Source organism: Hippoglossus hippoglossus, chromosome 5, assembly GCF_009819705.1.
Source record: "Hippoglossus hippoglossus isolate fHipHip1 chromosome 5, fHipHip1.pri, whole genome shotgun sequence".
Lineage (NCBI taxonomy): Eukaryota > Metazoa > Chordata > Actinopteri > Pleuronectiformes > Pleuronectidae > Hippoglossus > Hippoglossus hippoglossus.
Genome location: NC_047155.1, coordinates 12,723,070 through 12,743,748, shown reverse-complemented (window position 1 = coordinate 12,743,748; position 20,679 = coordinate 12,723,070). Strand labels below are relative to the sequence as shown.

Genomic DNA, 20,679 nt, shown 5'->3' with positions numbered 1-20,679 from the left:
ATTGGGTATGTAAAGGTATTTATTACCCTCCTTAATCAGTGGAGGAGACATCCTGCCATCACGTCTCTGTGGATCACCCCTAGAGTGAGACCCCAGATGTGAGATCAAAACCATCTGCAAAGAGATATCATTAAGGCTTCAAGAGGCCATAAGTCTCTGAGAAATAATAATAAACCTAAAGTTGCCCTTATAGATAAACAATTTGGTCAATCTTCCACATAGACGTCTGCTCATGCAATATCAAATCCACAAATGACTAAATGTCCATTACAATAGCCTTGTTTTTGATGTCTTTAAATCAAATTTTTAATGTATAACCATGTCTCTGTAAACCACTTTGCATTCCTTTGTTTTCAGTATCTTATGGATGTAAATTTAATAAAATTCAACAAAATCACTTCAATCAATCAATCAATCAATCAAATTTTATTTGTATAGCCCATATTCACAAATCACAATTTGTCTCATAGGGCTTTAACATGGTGTGACATCCTCTGCCCTTAACCCTCAACAAGAGTAAGGAAAAACTACTAAAAAACCCTTTTAACAGGGTAAAAAGAACGTAGAAACCTCAGAGAGAGCCACATGTGAGGATCCCTCTCCCAGGACGGACAGAAGTGCAATAGATGTCAAGTGTAAAGGAGAACATCAAGATAAAGGTTTTAGCAGCATTGATAATGGTTAAACATTTTGAAGCATAACTGAAGGTCAGTGAATTGGTGGATTAATGTCATTAATGGTCAAGTGTCTGAGGAGAAATACTATGTATCGAGCAGTTGGATAAAAAGTACACTGAGCTTCTCTGTTATGTGGTTAACATGTCAGAACCAGACTGGGTTCTTCCTAACCAACCAAAACCATCTTTGTATTCTCTTGTTCAGAGCCATTTTCTGCTTTGATGTTGTTTTACAGTTTTGGTCACATACATACTTCACACATAGATGGTCTTCACATGGTCGAATAACATACTTCACTTTGGAAAAATACTCTTTTTCATACTTTTGAAGGAGTTTTTATTATGAATAATAATTAATTAACTCCACCCCCTTGTGTTTAATGTGCGATTTGTGATTTTCTCTCCAACTTCACTGCAGTTTACCGGAGATGAGAGAAGTGACACTACTAAAATGTTGGTGTCATTCTTATGTAAACACTAGGGTGACTTATGAGAAAAAGGCATATGTTAAAAGATCGATACCTCCATTTAATGAATAGGTACCGGGTCATTTTTAAACCCCAGCCTTAAATTTAGGCTTAAAACACGGTGTAAATGATCTTGTTTCGAGTCGAATATGAATGTCGGGGCTTGCTGACACTTGGATGACACCACACGAGCAGTATGGAAGCATGTTGTGTTTTTTCTGTTGTGTTATTATGTCTGAAGTCTAGGTCACCATCAACTTCAATTGCATTGAATTCTAAACACTGTTTACCCCTGAGACTTCAGAAGTGTTTTGTGGACTCAGACACTTCACCCACCCCTCCATCGGCATAGTGGGGAGTAGATAATGAGTGGATTATCATTTTTCTGTGAACTTTCCCTTTAAAGCCTTATTGTATAACTCTGCCTTTTTAAAGCACATTTAAATGCCTTGGTCTGAATGGTGCTTTATATTTAAAGTTATCAATCATTCATTCCTTGGCTGAGGCAGAGAGCTGTGCATTCAGAGTCCTCAATACCATGTCCAAACAGAAATTAGTCACACTGAGTGCTCACCTTCCTGCTTGTTATACACATCCCCCTGGTGGTTCAAATAACTCAGCAACCGTCAATTATAGCCGTGCACAAACTCCAGGGTCTATGTTGAGATTACCATCAGTCGACTTGTGCCTCAGTTGTGTGGAAGACTCTCTGTGTGCACGCTGAGCTCTCTCCCTCCAGACATGACCTCGAAAACAATACAGGAGCGTGGCAAGTGGGACAGCAAGACGGAGTTCATCCTCTCTGTGGTCGGTGCCATTATTGGACTTGGAAATGTGTGGAGATTTCCTTACTTGTGTTACAAGAATGGTGGTGGTGAGTACTTCTGTTTGTTATTCTCTCAAGTTATAACTCACCACCAAGTGTCAGATCCGCTATGCAAACTTCTTACAAATCATTAATTATTACCTTTGTATACTAAAGAAATGTATGGGGACTTGGTAGAGTATTGTTATTAGACAAATTCGATTGTTATTTGTTTTGAATCACTTGTTAGGTCTTGAAATGTTCGCTACAAATCCTCACATTTACAAATAGTGGTTAAAAATGGGAACCGATTTAGTAAGGTCAATTTAAAATGACATATCATTTGACATATCAGGTGACATATATATATATAAATATGTATATATGTCACCTGATATGTCACACAAACACACAAAAAGCAGTAAAGACATGAAATCACTGTGCACTAAGGGAAAGTACTCTACTAACTTGAAAACAATATTTTAAATGGTAAATGGTAAATGGTTTTGTATTTATATAGCGCTTTTCTAGACAGATTTACATTCACCCATTCACACACACATTCATACAGTGTATCTATTAGCAGCACTATCTCAACATGTCAGAACTTGTTGAACTTGCAAAATCATACACACCTTTATAAAATCTCGTTATTATGACACAAGCTCCCTCCCCTCCTTTCCGTCTGTGTCTCCCTCTGCTTCACATCTGACGATTAAGCATGTGACAGGTTATGAAAGGCTAAAAAAATAATGTGTCGGTGTGATTGCACAAAAAGCTGAGTCGCATTCTTCACTGAATTCCTTCATATTTTATTTTATTATAAAAACACGGCTCTCTTGTTGAGTTTACATCTTTTAAAACTGAGCAGATTCAGTCGATCAAAGGAGCAGTACTCCACTTTACTAATGTACTTTTAAACAAGGTGGTGAAGAGGTGTAATGCATTACACTGAAGCAGACAAAAACCTTTTTGAGTGTTATAATGATTTTTTTTAAACTGTGGTTCTGGTCCATCACTTACATGTTGACTCTACAGACCATAAAGTAAGAAGGTCAAGAGGTGACCTTCAAATAATAGCCCATTCCTTCATTTCCCTTTAGCAAAATACCAGTTATGTTATTTTTAACTATTTTGCTTGATGTCAGATCACATTATCATAACAATTCTCAATACTGCCCCCTTAATCTCTGTCAGACTTTGTCTTTTGTATGAACACTTTAAACATTGCTACACTTCTCCATTTATGTTGGAAACTTTTCTCATCTATGTTGTAAATATTGTTATTTTGTGGAAGTGCTCTATGTGGCAGCTATTGCACTTCTGATCATCCTGGAAGTGGGATCCTTCACATGTGGCTTTCTCTCAAGTTTCTACATTTTTTGCCCCTGTTAAAGGGGACATAGCATGCAAATTCCACTTTGTTAGTGCTTCTACACGTTAATGTGGGTATCTGGCATGTCTACCAACCCAAAAACTCTGGGAAAAAAACACTTGCGCGTTTTGTTATGGTTCCTCTAAGTCAGAAACGTCATGCTTGAGTGACTCGATTGAGCTTCCTGGGTTTTGTGTCATAACAAGGCACTGGAAGTCTCCCTAAATGGTAAATGTAGGGAGACTTCCAGTGTCTCCCCCCCCCCCCCCCCCCCCCCCCCCCCACCTCTCTTTCTCTCTCTGTCTGTCTGCTTGTGTGCTTGTAGTGGATGGGCAGAGGGGGACATTTAATTATGTGATTGGGAAAATTAAAACTCCAGGACAACAGAAGGGGAATACAAAGTATGGGATGCATATTTGATAATTTATATCATATAAAATATGTAATTTATATCGTTTAAAATCATGGGGGGAGAGGGGGAGGGGGGAGCTGGCTCATTAGCATTTAAAGGAACAGGCACTCAAAACAGGTCACTCTGTGGAGGGCTGTTTTATACAGGGTAAAAAGGGTGCTGTTTTAAATGATCCTTGTGGTATTTTGACCAAAGTATGTTACAGACATTTCATTAAGACCCCAAGGAACCATATCAACTTGTGGTAAAATGGGCATACAATGTTATTTTTTCCTTACTGTTGCTGAGGGTTAAAGACAGAGGATGTCACATCTAAAAAATGACTCATGGGGTTAGTAAATCGCCCTTAAAATAAAGACGTTTTTCAGCTTAAAAAATTACGTTTGTTACATGAACATTTCATGTTACACATTTCTGTGTTCACCCAACGGGGAGAAATATTAAGTTAGCCCAACTTGTCTAAAATGGTGAGTCAACTATGCATTTTTTCAAAGCCCAAATTTGCCCGGGCATGTTCCACTTCAGTTGCCTCTATCACAAGAAGAGAAAGGGGTAAGAGAAACGGGAGTCCTAATATTTGAATATAATTAGGGTAAGTAACCATATTTGTCTTGTCTAATTCACAACTACTAACTGCATCAGCAAAGAGTGAAAGATATCATTGTTTTATGATATTACACTTATGTTAAATTATGAAGCAAATTTAGAAACTCATATAAGCCTTCTTAGCTAGCTAACATTAATGGTGTCTCTGTCACTTTGTTTTGTTTTATGGAGGCAGCCGAATTACATTAAGTGGCACTGAACTTGTTTAGCGTTAGTTTTGCCACTGCAAAGGTAAGAGAATAAGTGTTGTACTGCATTTTAAGTTAAAGCTGGCACTGGTGTTGACATATAGTCATGTTAACGTGGAGAATAATCCAAAAGCCTATCGAAAAATCCCATTGGCTTTTTGAGGTAGAACCAGGACGATGCTAAGATCCGCTAAGCCTACAAAAATATGTTATCCACTCTGTGGATCAGCAGTTACGAAATGTTTTTTCTTCTTGACAGGATGATTCACTGGAAAGAAGGAGAGAGGTCACAATCCGTTGTCTGGTGGTGTACTTTAGAGAAAAGGAGGAGGACCTCTTCAAAGAGCACTTGGTAAGAAACACTGAAGTTCAAACTGTTCACTGTACTTTGTGTTGCTCTTGTTTTTAAATATGATGACTTAATACACCAAATTCTGACCTATTTATGCCAGAATGGTGAACTGCAGGCTACCGGTGAGGTGATGAAGATTGTCGTCACCAGAGGTGCCCTAATGTCTGATACAGCCAGTGCAAGGAAAGTGATCGAGGTAACACAAGTCCTGGAAGACCTAAATTCCAGGACTAACTGGATTAAGTGGATTAAGTTCAGCATATCATCTAAAATCATTTTTAAGAACGTGGTCATATTTGGTTTGTCTTGTTTGAGGGCAGCTTCGTGGGGTGACAGCCTGAAAATATTTTACTCTGTGTTTATTTGAAGCACTTAAATGCACTGATAGTTTGGTTTTCACTGTCGCCAATTTCACACGTCGCAGGGTAAACTCAGGGGTAATTTCATAAAGGGAACTATGGTCCTGTTCTATTTAGTGAGCCAAAGTCACTCCTGTGAGTATGTGCAATACCAGGTCCCTGGCCCATCTAAATGGAACAGAACCATAATTTACATTATTAATCACACCATTACACCTGTGTTTACCTTTCAATGACTTGTTAAAATGGCTGCTGAAGGGCCTACTATGAAGACTATCTCATTTGAGGACGAGAAACCAGCTCAGTCTTGCCATCATTTATTTATTTTTTTTTCAAGTATTGTAGGACATATCTGGACATGTATATTTTGTGAACAGATGTTGACATAATTGTTCGTGGTTAGAATAAATTGTTTGAACAGTGTTTACAATAAAGAGCCTGACCATATTAAACTGGAATTCCTATTTGTTGTTCTTACTTAATCTACGTGAGTTACTAATACTAAAAAATGTAGGATTTAAATGAAATAAAGAAGTTAGAGTAACTTCAATGCAATAATTTGAAAGCTTAATATCAAAACAACTTTTGAGTTAATATTAAGTTGGTTCAACTTAGTTAAGCTTTTAGAGCTCAAAGCAAATCATGTTGGATGTACTTACGTAATTGGGATAGTATGACCATAAAAGACTCGCAGCATTTACTCAATAATTGAAAGAGTTGAAACTACTTAAAAAGATCCATGCAAATTTTTACCACAATTTTTTTAAGTTGAACCAGTGAATTATTCTTTAGAGTGTATGGGACAGATTGTGATTTGTGAATATGGGACTATACAAATAAAATTTGATTGATTGACATTGTTTCAGGTAAATTTGTGAGCAGCATCAGCAAAAGGCAAATTTATTCTTATTTTATGCTGCCTTTATGTACAAAAGGTTTCAAACTATGTAACGTCACTGCCCACATACTTCCATGCATCCGTTATGTTGGCAAGTCATGAACTGGTCGTGAGTTTCTGACAACATGGTGATGGTGGAGCAGGTTGTCGAAATGAACCTCAGAGGCCACGTTGGAAATGGCAGTTCTGCCATTTTTGAAATTTATTTAGTTATTAAGATTGAAAAATAAAATGAAGTAAAACTAAAACATAAAATTCAATTTGGCTGTCTCTTTGCTATGCCTCTGAGCAAATATAGGATGATGTTTTTCTTTAAATCAAACTGAAAACTTTTATACTAAACAATTGGGGCATCTAAGCCTTTGCTCTTTTTTTTTTAGAAATATAGGATGGTTGAATAAAACTTTTTTCTTTTCTTTTTTAAATCAAACAAACCTGTACACAATTAGATGTGGCCCTCTTATTTTAGCCAGTTTTAACAGGTTCTGAATGTAAAGCTGACCTTTTCTTTTGCACAATGTGGCCTGCGACTGAGAAGAGTCTTTCACACGGAACCGTGCACCCAGGAGTGGGGAGATACTGTATTTGTGGTACTTGGGCCTGCTTGTCATGGGCTCCTGAATGAGCAGCAGTGTGGAGCCAGTTCACACTTAATTTTGACTATGATGATATGATCAAAGTAAAATCCACCCATTTAAATCAGGATCACAAACCATTCTGTTTGTAGTAATGATAAAACACGTGTCATGCTTTATTTACACTTGCAGGTGCATTCTTTATTCCTTACATCCTGTTCCTTGTGACGTGTGGCATTCCCCTGTTCATCCTGGAGACAGCACTGGGTCAGTACACCAGTCAGGGGGGAATCATGTGCTGGAGGAAGCTCTGCCCCTTGTTTGAAGGTAAGGTACTGTACACCTGCCAGGGCTGCTATCTAATAACTTTATCAAGTCAAGGAAGAAATACTGAGGAAACATAATGTTCTTTTTATGTTGTTTTATTTTTGCTTCCAGGCATTGGATACGCCAGCCAAATTATCCTTTTCTATGGATGTATCAGCTACATGGTGATCTTGGCCTGGGCTTTCTTCTACCTTTTCTCCTCATTCTCTGGAGAGTTGCCTTGGGCCACTTGTAACAACACATGGAACACAGGTAAACCCTTTAATGTATTACTAATAATCAAATGTGCTTCTTCGAGCCTCCTATTTAGCATTTGTAGCATAGGCAGTATATAAAGATTTCTTTAAAACATAGATGTAATAATATAAAATGTTTTCATGGGAGAAGTTGTAATTGCTTATAAATAATGTACATTAATAAACACTTATATCTGCCTACAGCTACATTACAATGTGTTAATAAACCATTTATTAATTGTTTGCATACTGGTTAAAGTTAAGTGCTACAGAAAAAGTATATAATGTCTGGTTTAGGCAAATTGAATTTGCCTAAAATCTTAACGTATGGATTTATCATGTTGTATTAATCTACTGATTTGTCATTTGATCATTGATTTTGGGTTTTAACTGTGTTTAAATTTGATATATTCCAGATGCCTGTGTGGTATTGATCAACTATAAAACCACTGCTAACTGGACCTCATCACTGAATATGTCATCATCTGTTCTAGAGTTTTGGCAGTAAGTGATCATTTATATGAAACTAACCTTAATAGAAATAAGTTGATTATCAATGGAAAACAAGAATCTGTGCTTTTGGAAAGGATGGATGTTTACAAATCCATAATGAAGACATAATAGAGTCTCAATCCTAAAACTGCAGCTTTGTACTATAAGGGAAACAGAGCTTCTCTGTAATTATGCTTTATACTTGGTCAGACACATTTAGACATTATATGACACCATCTTCTTTGATCAGATCCTCATTAGCTTCCACTACAGTGGTTTCTAATCTTCCTGGGGTCTGCACAGAGATACAAACATGGACTGACACTCTGTCAGATGAAAGGTCAAGTAAACAACGTACTGGATAACTTAAACAATGCATGTAAAGAGGCTGTCAACAGAACAGAACAAATCCGGATCATTTTCCAGATACACATCATATACATCACATACACAAATCTTTATTCTCCTTATCCCTTAGGATTCTGGATTTTGTTTGTGACAGCAAAGTTGTGAGCATTTCAAGCTATGATTTGTCACGATCTGTCCTCGTAGTGACTCACTGGACTCTCCTCACATGTCAACCATTGTATTTGAGTATATGAATTGTGCGATCCCTGCACCCTTAAAAAGATAGATAGATTATTGATGGATGGATGGACATCAATGCATAATACTGAAAAGTTCCCATTCCTGCGATTTTCCTACATGCACCACAAAAATTTAATTAAGCAGAATTTTCACTTCAAACTACGATTTGTCCCGATCTGTCCTCGTAATGACTCGCTGGATTCTCCAGATTTTTTTTAGAACACAACCAGAGTCCAAGTTCAAAGTTTGCTGTATTGGTATTCCAGAATCCGGTGAGCCTGTTGCACAGAGCGGCTCTGAGACAGCAGACTGACCCAGAGGGAAAGACAGTGGGACAGTTATACAGTGGGGAGAGAGGGTGATTATGCAAATTGTAGCCTTTATCAAAATGTATAGACATTGGGATTAACATTCACGGAGCTTTACAAGCAAAAGGCAGTAGGCGGTTTCAGGATAAGGGGCACTGTGATGAGGTTGTTAGCAAGAAGGGGGGAAGGGAAGAATAGGGGCACTGTATTCATGAAAACAGGAGGGGGGTGCATTCTCCCATACCAATCCTGTGTATTTTCTTCCTCTGAACTATTTTCATTATTTCTCCGGTGATCATTTAACTTCTTGTCTTAGGCTGGATTTCTCTGTGATTGTCTCCCCCGCTCTGGTGTGTTTAACCGTGGTCCCATAAACCATGCCTCCCTCGTGGATTTATAGCCTCTGTGCTCCAAGTGCTCTTTGTCAGTTCGCCTGCTCAGCTCCCAGTGTTACCTCACGTTGTTGTTCTGTTGCTTGTGCTTTTTTGTCCTCTTGTGCACCTCAGTGTCTTTTGAAGTTGGCTTCTCTGTTTGTGTTTGTCTGTCTGCCAGCATCTGTATGCCTGTAAGCCTCTTTATTTCGCAATAAATTATCTTCACTCCCTGTACCTGCATGCCTTCATCTTGTGTCTGCATTTGCATCCTAATAAATCTTTACCCCATGAAGTGACTGATGATACAGCTTGTGAGCAGTGCTCAGAAACTTTGGTCAAGATGTGCTTCATGCGTTATGACTTGGCAGCAGCCTTATTAGTAACACAGGTCGGTGGTTTCACAACTCGCGTTAGATTGCAGGAATTTGCGACTGAGATGCTGTTTCCACAGATGGTAATCTGTAGAGATGTATAGTCAAAATTTGTTTTAATTTTCCCTGTCATCAACAATGCATTGTTTGCATCAGATATTTAATCAATAAGATCAAACATTCCAAGGGTGGCAGGTGAATATTCACCCAAATAGCCTGCACCACCATCGTTTTGCTCTCTTGCTGGTGTATGGACAGTGCAACATCACTAAATATACTTTATACCTATACCAAAGGAAGTACAACTATGGATTCTCACTTCTGCTTCCTCAAATGACTAGTCCAGCAAATATGTGTAGGACTGGAATAGTTTTCATTCATTTCATTTCTCAGGCTTCATATGTTCAAATGAGCTATGGCCCAAGGTTAATGGATTTACGAGTAAAAATAGAAGAAGCTTAAAACAACTGAAGACCTTTGGGTCACTCAGGTCTGTAGAAACTTTTATTTGACATTTCTGGTCATTTTGTCACACATTATAAATTCTGTTATTTGTTTAGCACATTTTTTATTTTAACTATTACATTAACCACCTAAAAATGTCCCCATGTTAAAGACTTCCGTGCATTCATGAAATCAAGATGACTGTTTGGTTATCTGGTTGTGATTAAAATGTGTATTGGAAATCTAAACCCCTCCAATCTTGCTTTAATGCCACCGTCTCACACTTTGTCATAAAAAAATTTTAAAATTTTATTTTTACTCCTCACACCCTGCTATCATACAAACATCTTTTAATTTCCATTCATCTGATCCATCCCATGTGATGATAATTTAGCATCAGTGCCTCTGTGTCACGTCTGCATCACTTGCGTATTATATCCTTTGATACAATCTTCCACACTTAAATGAGCACAAAAACAGTGTATTCACCTATTTTTGGAGATTGTTTGTATAGTTAAGAATACATCTATAGGTGGGCGGGTTTGTTTGCATCATTTGGGCCCCTGCATTCTGCTTCAGATCACACATTTGATGCTGTTTTCTGTTGTCTAAACACGAGACTGAAGGACGTGTTGAGTATGGTATGTACATGCACAGTATATTGCCTCGAATAACTGGTTCATGTTTACTAACAATACTATCTGATCTAACTGATCCTTACAGACGACGGGTGTTAAATATATCCACCGGCATCGAGGCCCTGGGAAATATACGCTGGGACCTTGCTTTGTGCCTTCTGCTGGCCTGGATCATCTGCTACTTCTGTGTCTGGAAAGGAGTGAGGTCCTCAGGAAAGGTAACAACAGCGACAAGCTTCTCTCAGAAATGAGGCTTTTTGTGTCAAAGACCTTCATATCCTTTAATAATTTTTAGTCCATTTTCCTTATTTTTACTTTGGTGACTTATGGAGGAACATTCTCAGAAGGCTGAATTTGAAAAGTTAGATACATGTTCTGATCTTAAAAACAGAGTCTATAAAGGTCATAAAGGGCATTTGTAGATTATTAGAAACATAAGTCCCCTCCATTATTTGTTCTGTCACATCTGTTTCCCTTCTGGTCTCTACAGCAGCAGATGTTTACACATTGAATTATGTTGTATTACAATTATGTTTATGCAGTCAACCAAAGTCATCAATTTGCAGGGCAAACCTTGAATGTCACCAAGTTAGATAAGATGTGTTAAGTGGAATTGTTGGACAGGTGGAACCAGCTGCAAACACAGACGTGGAGCGATTTATTGCCAGGCTGCAGTCTAGGGAGAGATGGAGCTGCTAGTGGAGAGCCAGGCGCTTTAGGCTGAGGCAGGAGTGATGGGGCTAAAGGTGACAGGTTCAGATGGTTATCCAGAGAGCAGGGACAGGAGCAGAACGGGAGGAGTGGTAGCAGATGCTACGATCTGTCAGCATGGAGGTGGTCGGGCTGAGTTTATGTAGAGGCTTGATGACAGATGAGTGAGGCTCTGCTCTGCACCTGCAGACAATCACACACACAGGGAGAACATCTCAGGGAGTTGTAGCAGGTTAGCAGTACCCAGAACAAGAGGTAGAGGGCATTACATTACATTACATTTCATTTAGCTGACGCTTTTATCCAAAGCGACTTACAATAAGTGCATTCAACCATGAGGGTACAAACCCAGAACAACAAGAATAGAGAAAGTACAATTTCTTCAAAAAAGCAAAACTACAAAGTGAGTGCCATTTAAGTGCTACTAAATTGTTAGGGCATGGTAGAAGAAATCCGAGGGGCAGATGTAACAACATGCAGGGTATCTAAAACTGACGCTGTAATTCACAGAACAATCTCAGCTCCCGACCGGCTTTTGTCCTGGACTGTGTCCACAAATAAATTGTCCCAAATGCTGAAACATTATTTTGTGAAATTCTTCAAATTTCTTCTGAAGTCACATAGCTTTACTTACACAGAGTTTCACAGTTTCATCTTAAGGTTCAAGCAAAGGCGCAATGTGGCTTAATGCAATTGTCAAATCTGCACTGTTGTTCAGAATAAAATGTATCAACAACATACCATTATAAATGAAGCATTGTGCCACATCAGAGAAGCCCCCAGCCTACAAATCATAATCCTCATATATGAGGGAACATACTTGTAAGGTATCCCAGCAAACCCCAGCAAAATCACATCAAGATTTTAGTAATTTTTTCAGTAAAATGCAAAAATTATCATTTCTTTTAATTGGTGACAACCTCAGTATCTGTCAAAATAACCATTATATGATTTGAGTCCAAGCATAAACTACTACTCCTTTGGCTTCAGGGAATCCACCATCATGTTGCAACAGGGTGGGCAAAGCAGGCAAATGCCTGGGGCCCCAATTTGAGAAAAAAGCTTATGTCGGTCCACAGGAATGACATTTAGGTGAGAACTCTCTTAAATATTATAGACAGATATACGACAACTTTGCCAAGATCTTTCTTTTAACAGTTTTGCATATTTTTGTCTGCTTGAAGACAAGAATGTCAAGGGCAGGTCCATTTTGCCTGGGGCCCCCAAAGTCCCTCGTACTATAACTTTCAGAAAAGTCATTACAGTTTAACCTATTGCAACCTACTATAAGTGTATGGTGGGTCAGGTAGATATTTACATGGATTCATAATAAATAATCCAAAGCTATTTAAAAAACACCACAGGACTAGAAATTATTGGTTTGTGAAATATCTTGGTGGACTGGAAAACCACCACGACTTTGCAGGATCACACCCACCAGCAACTCTACCTCTCAATGTGGCTCCACACATGTATTGTCATATTGTATTGTTGGTCATTTTTAACAACAGGTTTTTCTGTTCAAATGCAGGCTACCTACTTCACAGCCACATTTCCCTTCGTCATGTTACTGTTGCTGTTTCTCAGAGGAGTTACACTTCCTGGAGCCCTCCACGGCATCAAGTACTACATGTACCCCAATCCTGCACGGCTCGCCGACCCTCAGGTATCCTCATCATCACCGACTGCGCTCGAACTTTCACTGGATTATTGTGACTGTAAAAATATATTTTCCGCAGGTTTGGATGGATGCTGGAACACAAATATTTTATTCTTATGCTATATGTTTGGGATGTCTGACTACGTTTGGGAGCTACAACAAGTACAACAACAACTGCTACAGGTGAGTACTTCATAAGATCATTAGCATCCAAATGGTTTGCAGCTAAATCTATGTGATATTGCAAATAAAGGGCATGACTATAAACTGTCATCACTCTGCTAAATACAGGTAATGTGATTCTTTACATAAGACAGCTCATGTAAAACTTGTATTTCAATGTCAACCTCAGAAATCTGTGAATCTATTATTATTAGTATTTAAATTGGCTTTGATTCCTTTTCCTTTTGTTTGGATTTAAAGGTGTAAGTCAGGTTGCCTGTACTGTGCTTTGTATTATTTTACATACATGCACGTTAATGACATCATAGATACTGATGCTGCAGTGTTTGTGATTTGCAGAGATTCCTTCTATCTGTGCTTATTGAACAGTGGCACCAGCTTTATTTCTGGCTTTGCCATCTTCTCAGTTCTGGGCTACATGTCACAAAAACAGGGCGTCGATATCTCGACAGTTGCTGAGTCAGGTACGAATGTCAATCTACAGGAAAGCTTTTAAACTCTCACACAATAGGAGGTTGTGTCAATATTTGTACTCACTATTTCCTTATGGATATTAATAATAAAAATGTGAAGACAACTGGATTGTTCTCATTACTGGTAAATATTAAAAGTTTCTACAGGAGTACACATTTAATTGTTTTGTTTTATCTGTACATTCTGTCACATATTGGCTCTGACACTCTTTATGGAATTAAAGCATTCCTGGCATTGTCCTTCTTAGGTTAAAGGACCAAGTCAACACTCGATCAGACAACACTGATCTTCTCAGTAATGGTTTCTCTTCACAGGCCCCGGCCTTGTCTTCATAGTGTACCCACAGGCTGTGACCCTCCTGCCGTGGCCTCAGGTCTGGTCTGTGTGCTTCTTCACCATGATTATCTTGTTAGGAATAGACGGTCAGGTCAGCAGCCTTCCTTATATCTTACTTATAAAATCGAATGGTTTTTTTTGGAGGTGGAGGGAAACATCTCTACACTTAACTTTCTGTCACTTTCCAGTTTGCTGGGCTCGAGAGCATCATGACCTCTTTGGCAGACATCTACCCTTCCCAGATCCGGAGAGGATACCGCAGAGAGCTTATTCTGATGCTCATCTGTCTTCTGTGTTATGTGTTAGGTCTCTTATTGGTGTCAGAGGTGAGTCCATTCATCAGTGGTCAAGTGGAGTTCATTATGTGAGAGTGCTTCTTTATGTGCAGTCTGATAAATTAAAGGGATGGTTAACCCGAAAATGAATATTCACTTATTATCTACCCACCACTTCGCTGATGGAGGCGTGGGTGAAGAGTTTGAGTCCACAAAACACTTCTGGAGTTTCAGGGTTAAACAGCGTTGCAGCCAAATCCAATACAATTAAAGTAATGGGTGACAATGCCCAATATACAGCATGTAAAAGTCAAAGTGAAGTCAATGAGTGCTAACTTCTGTTCTTATCGCAAAATAAAAGTTCATTGTTATTTGGACCAATCCGTGGCCTGTTTGAATTGTAGGGCGGAGCATACATCCTGCAGATCTTTGATCACTACGTGTGCAGTGGTCCCACTCTGCTGCTGATGGCAATATTCCAGTCAGTCATCATTGGGTGGATTTATGGTGAGAAACAGCTTTCAACCATGCAGTAGTCTTTGGGTTTTGGTTTAGTGATAAACACTCAGCTCATAAAGATCACACACCAATATCACAATAGAATATTTTGAAAAATATTTTGTTTTGTCATGATAAAATAATTTAAAGTTATAATTTGCATTGTATTTCTACGAGAAAATATGAACTTTGTTTGGACAGCACAAGCAAGACGCTTGTTAATATTAGTTTATGCCAGTAGTGGTCAATAAGGTAATATCATTTTAACTGAAGGCAGCTTTTGCTGGTGATATGAATTCTCTTAGAATAAAAATCCATGATACAGTAATTTATGTATGATTACTGTACAACTGGTAATTAATTGCCTTTTTTTTCTCAAGTTTACCAATTTACCAGTACAGTAAACACCAGTTTCTTTTCAGTAGAATCAAATATTAAGCACTCTTTCACATAAATAAAAATAGGAGTACCACAGTATGAGGTAAAAGTAAAAACACTGTATTTATAATTATACTTAAGTAAAAGTACAAAAGCAGGAGCATCAAAATATACTTTAAGAATTACAAATAGTTAGTTATGTACAGTAATGTATGTTATCATCTTACTGGATTATTCTTATTGCTTTAATCTGTATTGGATGTTATGTGTTTGTCTCGTAGGTGCTGAACGCTTCAGTAACAACATTGAGGACATGATCGGGTACAAACCTCTGTCCCTGTTCAAGTTCTGCTGGATGTACGTGACCCCTCTCATTTGCAGTGTAAGTGTCGTTAACAGTCCAGAATACATTACATGTATCTTTCTATTTTCATCCCTCAATGTAAAATAATGTTTTTAACACTTCATAGGGCACACTTGTATTTCTAACCCTGAGATACACCCCGCTGAGGTTCAACAACTCGTATGTGTATCCATGGTGGGCTTACTGGATCGGCTGGTTCCTGTCCTTATCGTCTCTTTTAATGGTTCCAGTCGTCATGATCTGCAAACTGGCCAGAGGGAAAGGGACTCTGTGGGAGGTCAGTGGTGTTGAAATGTTTTTTTTTTTTTAAAGGATTTGAATCTATAAACTTAAGTGGAACCTGTGTTTCCTGTGCATACTGTGCTGCTGCTTGTGCTTTTCTTTAACAGTATAAATACATTTCTGTAGCGTATCAAGACGAGCTGCCGGCCTGCAGACGACCTTTCAGTGATGACAAAGGAAATGACAAACATCTCTTCTACGCCACTTGATTGCAAAGGTGAAAGAAAGAGCGATAATTAGTGGAATGTCACTTTGACAGCAATTTGTTTTCTTTCTTTACTTTTTTTCTTTTGAGGAATTTGTACGGCACATTGTTTACTACATTAGAATGATTAGAATTTGTTAGAGCTATTTTTATCTACTTTGTTTGGCTCCTTCTGATTTGGGGATTTTGGATCATTTGTCTTATTTAGACTAGTTTTGTTGGTATTTTCCTCTTTTAATCAATTGTTTTTTTTTCTGTTATTTTCTTGTTTGGCATACATAGTCGTGGTGAACTGGTGTTTTATTTATTCTTTTTTGGTTTACATTGGAAAACGGGAACTTGAGGTCATGTATAGGACCATCATGCAACTGGTTGGACCTGTGGAAGCAGGAAACATCATCTCTTTGTTCTTCTCTATGCTCGCTTGTTTTCAACACACTCATCGAAGGAAAACTTGGAAGGTGCATTACTTTGCCTGTAAACCACATCCTCATCAGTGGCTTTTGGATTTTATGTTGGATTTAAGTTTGTTGCCACACCGGTATTAATACTTGTTTTACGATGAGGTGATATATTTGAATATGGTGCAGTTTATGAAATGTTTATATAAATATGTTGTTAGATGACATTGTGACAGATACAGAATATACAAAATATTAGTTGCAAACTTTTTCCTGCAACTCACATCTCGAATACCTCAAAGTTAATAGGATTACAGTGTTCTTGAATCTTTTATTCGATTCACTTGGGAAAAAAGGAATTTTTTATACTATTGCTTCTAATGGGTGGAGCATTATCAGATGTTTTAAGAAGCCTGTTGTCATCAATGTGATTGCTGCTGTGAAAGGCTCCTGACACTATCAACACCATCATCAACATTGTCTATCATTACTTGTTTTTCCAAGTAGACTTTCTTACTGTAATGATGTGAACTCAATGTAAAATGAGCCAAAACTAACTTTACACCAGCGTAGACTTCTAAAAAATATATTGTTGGCATTGTTAGTATTCAAACAACTCTATTTTATTACATATATTTTCTTTGTGAAATCTTACTATATTTACATATTTAGCTAAATATGCAAGGACCAAGTTAAGCCAAATACATTTACCTCCTTGGGCCTTCAAATAAGTATCAAGCCATTTGCATTCACAAACCTTATTGTGCCTTAAGCATGGTTATTTATGACTTGAAACTTGTATAATAAAACTTTCCGGGACTAAATATGTTCATTTTCTATGTGTATGAATGTGAGTGAAGGAGTGAACAATAAATGATAATCAAGCATCAATACTGAGACGCTGAGCTCATAGAACCGGTCTGGGGGATCTCCTAAAAAGACTTCAAACAGAAAAATGTTTTAAAAGATTTTGAGGGAAATACTTGATCTTTTTTTTTTTTTGTGATTGATACCAGTGGAAATTAAAGCACATTTGTTTGCTACCTACAGGCAGAAGTGCATTACCTGAATCTGAACCATTAATATGTCATTTTGAATAGCTCAACTTAAATGAAAATGAAAATCTGATTTCAATTAAAGAATTTTAATAGTTTACCTTGAATTACTAAAATAAAATATGAATCAGCAATGATCCACTGAATATGCACAGGAGTGTTAGTTCCTTCAAGCACAAACTGTCTCGTCAATTAAAAATGTAACAAATGAAAAGTTCAAAAAAATGTATTCCAGAGCAAATGATGCATTGCAGAATAAGCAATGCTGTATTATTAACATCTTCATTCTACAATATTTTCATGTCTCAGAAATTAAAGTGTACAAACCACTAAATTTGAGTAAGTGCATCTGCACTATTTTGCTCCACTGATTGTTTCCGTGAATAACCAGTCATTGTTCTGGAAAAAATTGAATTCTTCATGAACTAATTAAACAGGTATTTATTTATTCAAACAAGGCAGTAAAAAAAAAAAAAAAATCAACATTTTCTCAATTGGGCAAATTAGTTCTAAGTATTTTGATATCCTCCATTGGACGATCTTGACTGTTTGTCTCCACCATGCCGATGCGGTTCAGCAACCCCATCCCCTGATATACTCGTCCAAATATAGTGTGCTTTCCATCCAACCACTGGGTGGGTCCCAGAGTGAAGAAGAACTGGCTTCCATTGGTGTCCGGTCCGGCATTGGCCATCGCCAGAATACCTGCGCCTAAACAGGCACATAAATGAAATGAGACACTTCACATTCTTGACTCTTTATCACTATTAAGCATCACATACAGTTTAATTATAAGACAGTAACAATGTATGTCAAGTATAGTTTGGGCCACGACAACAACAAATGTCCTAGGAAGGGCTTGTATTTACCACCCCATATAATTCTTCATATCTGCCACCTTCTGTTTAGTTGTGATTTTACAACTGTGCTCACCTGTGAACTTCAGTTCCCTGTTCAGCTCATCTTCAAACTGTTTACCATATATAGAGGCACCACCTCGACCTGTTAAGAACACAAAGATCACAAAAGAAAAGTGAACAAGAGACACTAGGGCTGCTACTGACTATTATTTTCATTATCAATTAATCTTCGGATTAATTGACTCCATTCACCGACTTTTTGTTTTGTCAATAAAATGGAATGGAAAAATGAATGATGCATTGAGATTTCTTGTTTTATTCAAATCAACAAACGCTAAAATGTTCCGTTTAAAATCAGATGTGACACATTTGAGAAGCTTGAGCCAGCCAATGCCTGTTACAGCAAAAGTACAGCATGTGTTAGACCAGGAAGTTCACATTGACACACTGACGTCTGGTTTAAAGGATGTTAGTACAGAAAACATGGCCCAAAACCACAGACATGAATCTGCTGCTGTAACAGCCTCCACACTCCAGGGAGAGATTTTAACAAGATTATGGAGTCTGGCTGTCGGCATCTGAGCTCAGCCGGTGTCCCTTCCCTCCCTATGACATAGAGAGAGAGAAACCACCTGCTTCATCCAAGGTCATTTCTGTCATTATAAGTCAATAATAACAGATAATGCGGAGCTCCGGGTCGATCATTTTGCAAAAAGCTTCTTCTTAATAAATACACAAAGACAATTTCCACCACAAACACTAAAACCATTTATTAAACAGACTTAGCTTTGTGTTTTGGGGCATTATCATCTTTCCCTAAACTATTACCCCAAGATTGGAATCACACCGTCCCTGAAATATCCCTATAGGTTGTAACATGAATATTTCCCAGTGAATAATTTGATTTATAAATCTGTAAGAATTTCTTAGACGAATTAAGCATTTTATATAATTTTATAATGTATTGTATGATAAACCTATGGACAAATCAGGATTCAAAACAAGAACCTTCTAGCTGTGAGGCGACAGTGCTGCACCACCACGCCACCGATTATATATGATGTTATATAAAGTATGAATGATAGACAAACTTCCAGTTGTATGGGTTTAAGCAGGTTCCATTCATCATTCATTTTCTACATGAAAAATACTTTATTCTCCACATCGTTGAATTGCATGCCGCCTGTGGACAAATGTCACATTCTAACATGTGACACGTTGTACCGGTGATCAACTACAAGTAATTGAAAGTATTTGTGCCACTTAAACACTGATCTCAAATCTGTATAATCACAATAAATTGATATTCCCAGGGAATTATAGGAGAATAAATGTAAAGCAGGGGACCTGGCTCAGATAAAAAGACAACAAGCTCAGACTCAAAGCCCAGTGGTGTCTCTGTATTGAGTCCATACATCAGTGTCGGTGATGTGAACCCACCTGTGCCTGTGGGGTCTCCCCCCTGCACCATGAAGTTTTTGATGATCCTGTGGAACTTGGTGTTGTTGAAGTAGCCTCTCCGGGCCAGCTCTGCGAAGTTCTTGCAGGTCTTTGGCGCATGTTTCCAGTACAGCTCCAACACCACGGTCCCCATCCTGCAACGCACAGCCAAGCGTGATAATCTACTAGTTGTTTTTGTTTCACATATTCCAGATGAGGCGATCTGAGGCATTTTTCTCCTGTAACAGCTGAACTCAGAAACTCTCTGACCGGCTGCAAATGACGTAAAGTCCTGAGAGAAATACTGGTGTCAACAAATCTGTGAAGCTAACACCACCAACCAGCTAAGTGTTAGCATTCAGAACTTCTTATTTAACACTCACGTTGTCTCCAGCGCCACTGTGGGCGGCTGCCATGTATCCGGAGGTATCCCCGACATGTTCACTTCCAACTGAGACTTTCACTTCGTCTCTAAACGAACCTGGTTTGTTTAAAAGTGATAAAAAACGACGTGTCAGTGTCGCACGTTCATTCAGTAGGACCCAAGGGAGTTTCTTCTTCTGCGGTTGCCGCTCATTTCCTCTGCAGCTTGTAGGAAGTCAGGGATATCTGGCTGCCCCCTGCTGGACAAGACCGCATGTGGGCATCACTTTATGTTGAGAAGAGATAGATAGATAGATAGATAGATAGATAGATAGATAGATAGATAGATAGATAGATAGATAGATATATAGATAGATAGATAGATAGATAGATAGATAGATAGATAGATAGATAGATAGATTCCAGGCTTACTTGTCATCCTGAAAGTCTAGATTGCCTAGATATACAATATAACCTAATTGGTCATATGGGCTGTACAAATAAGATTTGATGGATTGATTTGATTTTGTTTAACAATATTATAAAACTAGTTAATAAACTAAGACATTAACATGCACAAATATCTTGTAACCAGTCCTGGACGCTTGATTAAAGTACATTTTTTGTGTCCAGATCACAATTTAAACAAAGGGAATGGACACAATCCCGTTAAAATATATTATAACATCTCTGCAGAAAGGAC

General features: G+C 38.1%; 2 protein-coding genes across 2 annotated transcripts; one reads left to right on the top strand and one right to left on the bottom strand.

The window, feature by feature from the left end:
• The first annotated feature begins 1,841 nt into the window (after positions 1–1,841).
• On the top strand, positions 1,842–17,070 carry slc6a11a (solute carrier family 6 member 11a). Its single transcript, XM_034586354.1, has 14 exons — positions 1,842–2,017; positions 6,906–7,040; positions 7,152–7,292; positions 7,693–7,780; positions 10,577–10,709; positions 12,734–12,868; positions 12,942–13,045; positions 13,385–13,509; positions 13,834–13,946; positions 14,044–14,181; positions 14,535–14,637; positions 15,288–15,388; positions 15,477–15,647; positions 15,779–17,070. Exons 1-14 carry the CDS (start codon positions 1,885–1,887, stop codon positions 15,890–15,892), a joined length of 1,734 nt encoding a protein of 577 aa, XP_034442245.1. The 5' UTR covers positions 1,842–1,884; the 3' UTR covers positions 15,893–17,070.
• Positions 17,071–17,737: 667 nt separating this feature from the next.
• ppil1 (peptidylprolyl isomerase (cyclophilin)-like 1) lies at positions 17,738–20,190 on the bottom strand. Its single transcript, XM_034586388.1, has 4 exons — positions 19,997–20,190; positions 19,614–19,768; positions 18,247–18,315; positions 17,738–18,024 (listed from the first exon to the last, which is right to left on the bottom strand). The coding sequence occupies exons 1-4, from the start codon at positions 20,050–20,052 to the stop codon at positions 17,804–17,806; spliced, it is 501 nt and encodes a 166-aa protein (XP_034442279.1). The 5' UTR covers positions 20,053–20,190; the 3' UTR covers positions 17,738–17,803.
• Between the last annotated feature and the right edge of the window lie 489 nt (positions 20,191–20,679).

Coding starts and splice junctions, on each gene's coding strand:
- slc6a11a (XM_034586354.1), top strand. CDS start 1,885: ATGACCTCGAAAACAATACAGGAGCGTGGCAAGTGGGACAGCAAGACG. Junction 13,046..13,384: donor TACAACAACAACTGCTACAG/GTGAGTACTTCA, acceptor TGTGATTTGCAG/AGATTCCTTCTATCTGTGCT. Junction 15,648..15,778: donor GGAAAGGGACTCTGTGGGAG/GTCAGTGGTGTT, acceptor ACATTTCTGTAG/CGTATCAAGACGAGCTGCCG.
- ppil1 (XM_034586388.1), bottom strand. CDS start 20,052: ATGTCGGGGATACCTCCGGATACATGGCAGCCGCCCACAGTGGCGCTG. Junction 18,316..19,613: donor GGGAGACCCCACAGGCACAG/GTGGGTTCACAT, acceptor TGTTCTTAACAG/GTCGAGGTGGTGCCTCTATA. Junction 18,025..18,246: donor CAGGGAACTGAAGTTCACAG/GTGAGCACAGTT, acceptor GTGCCTGTTTAG/GCGCAGGTATTCTGGCGATG.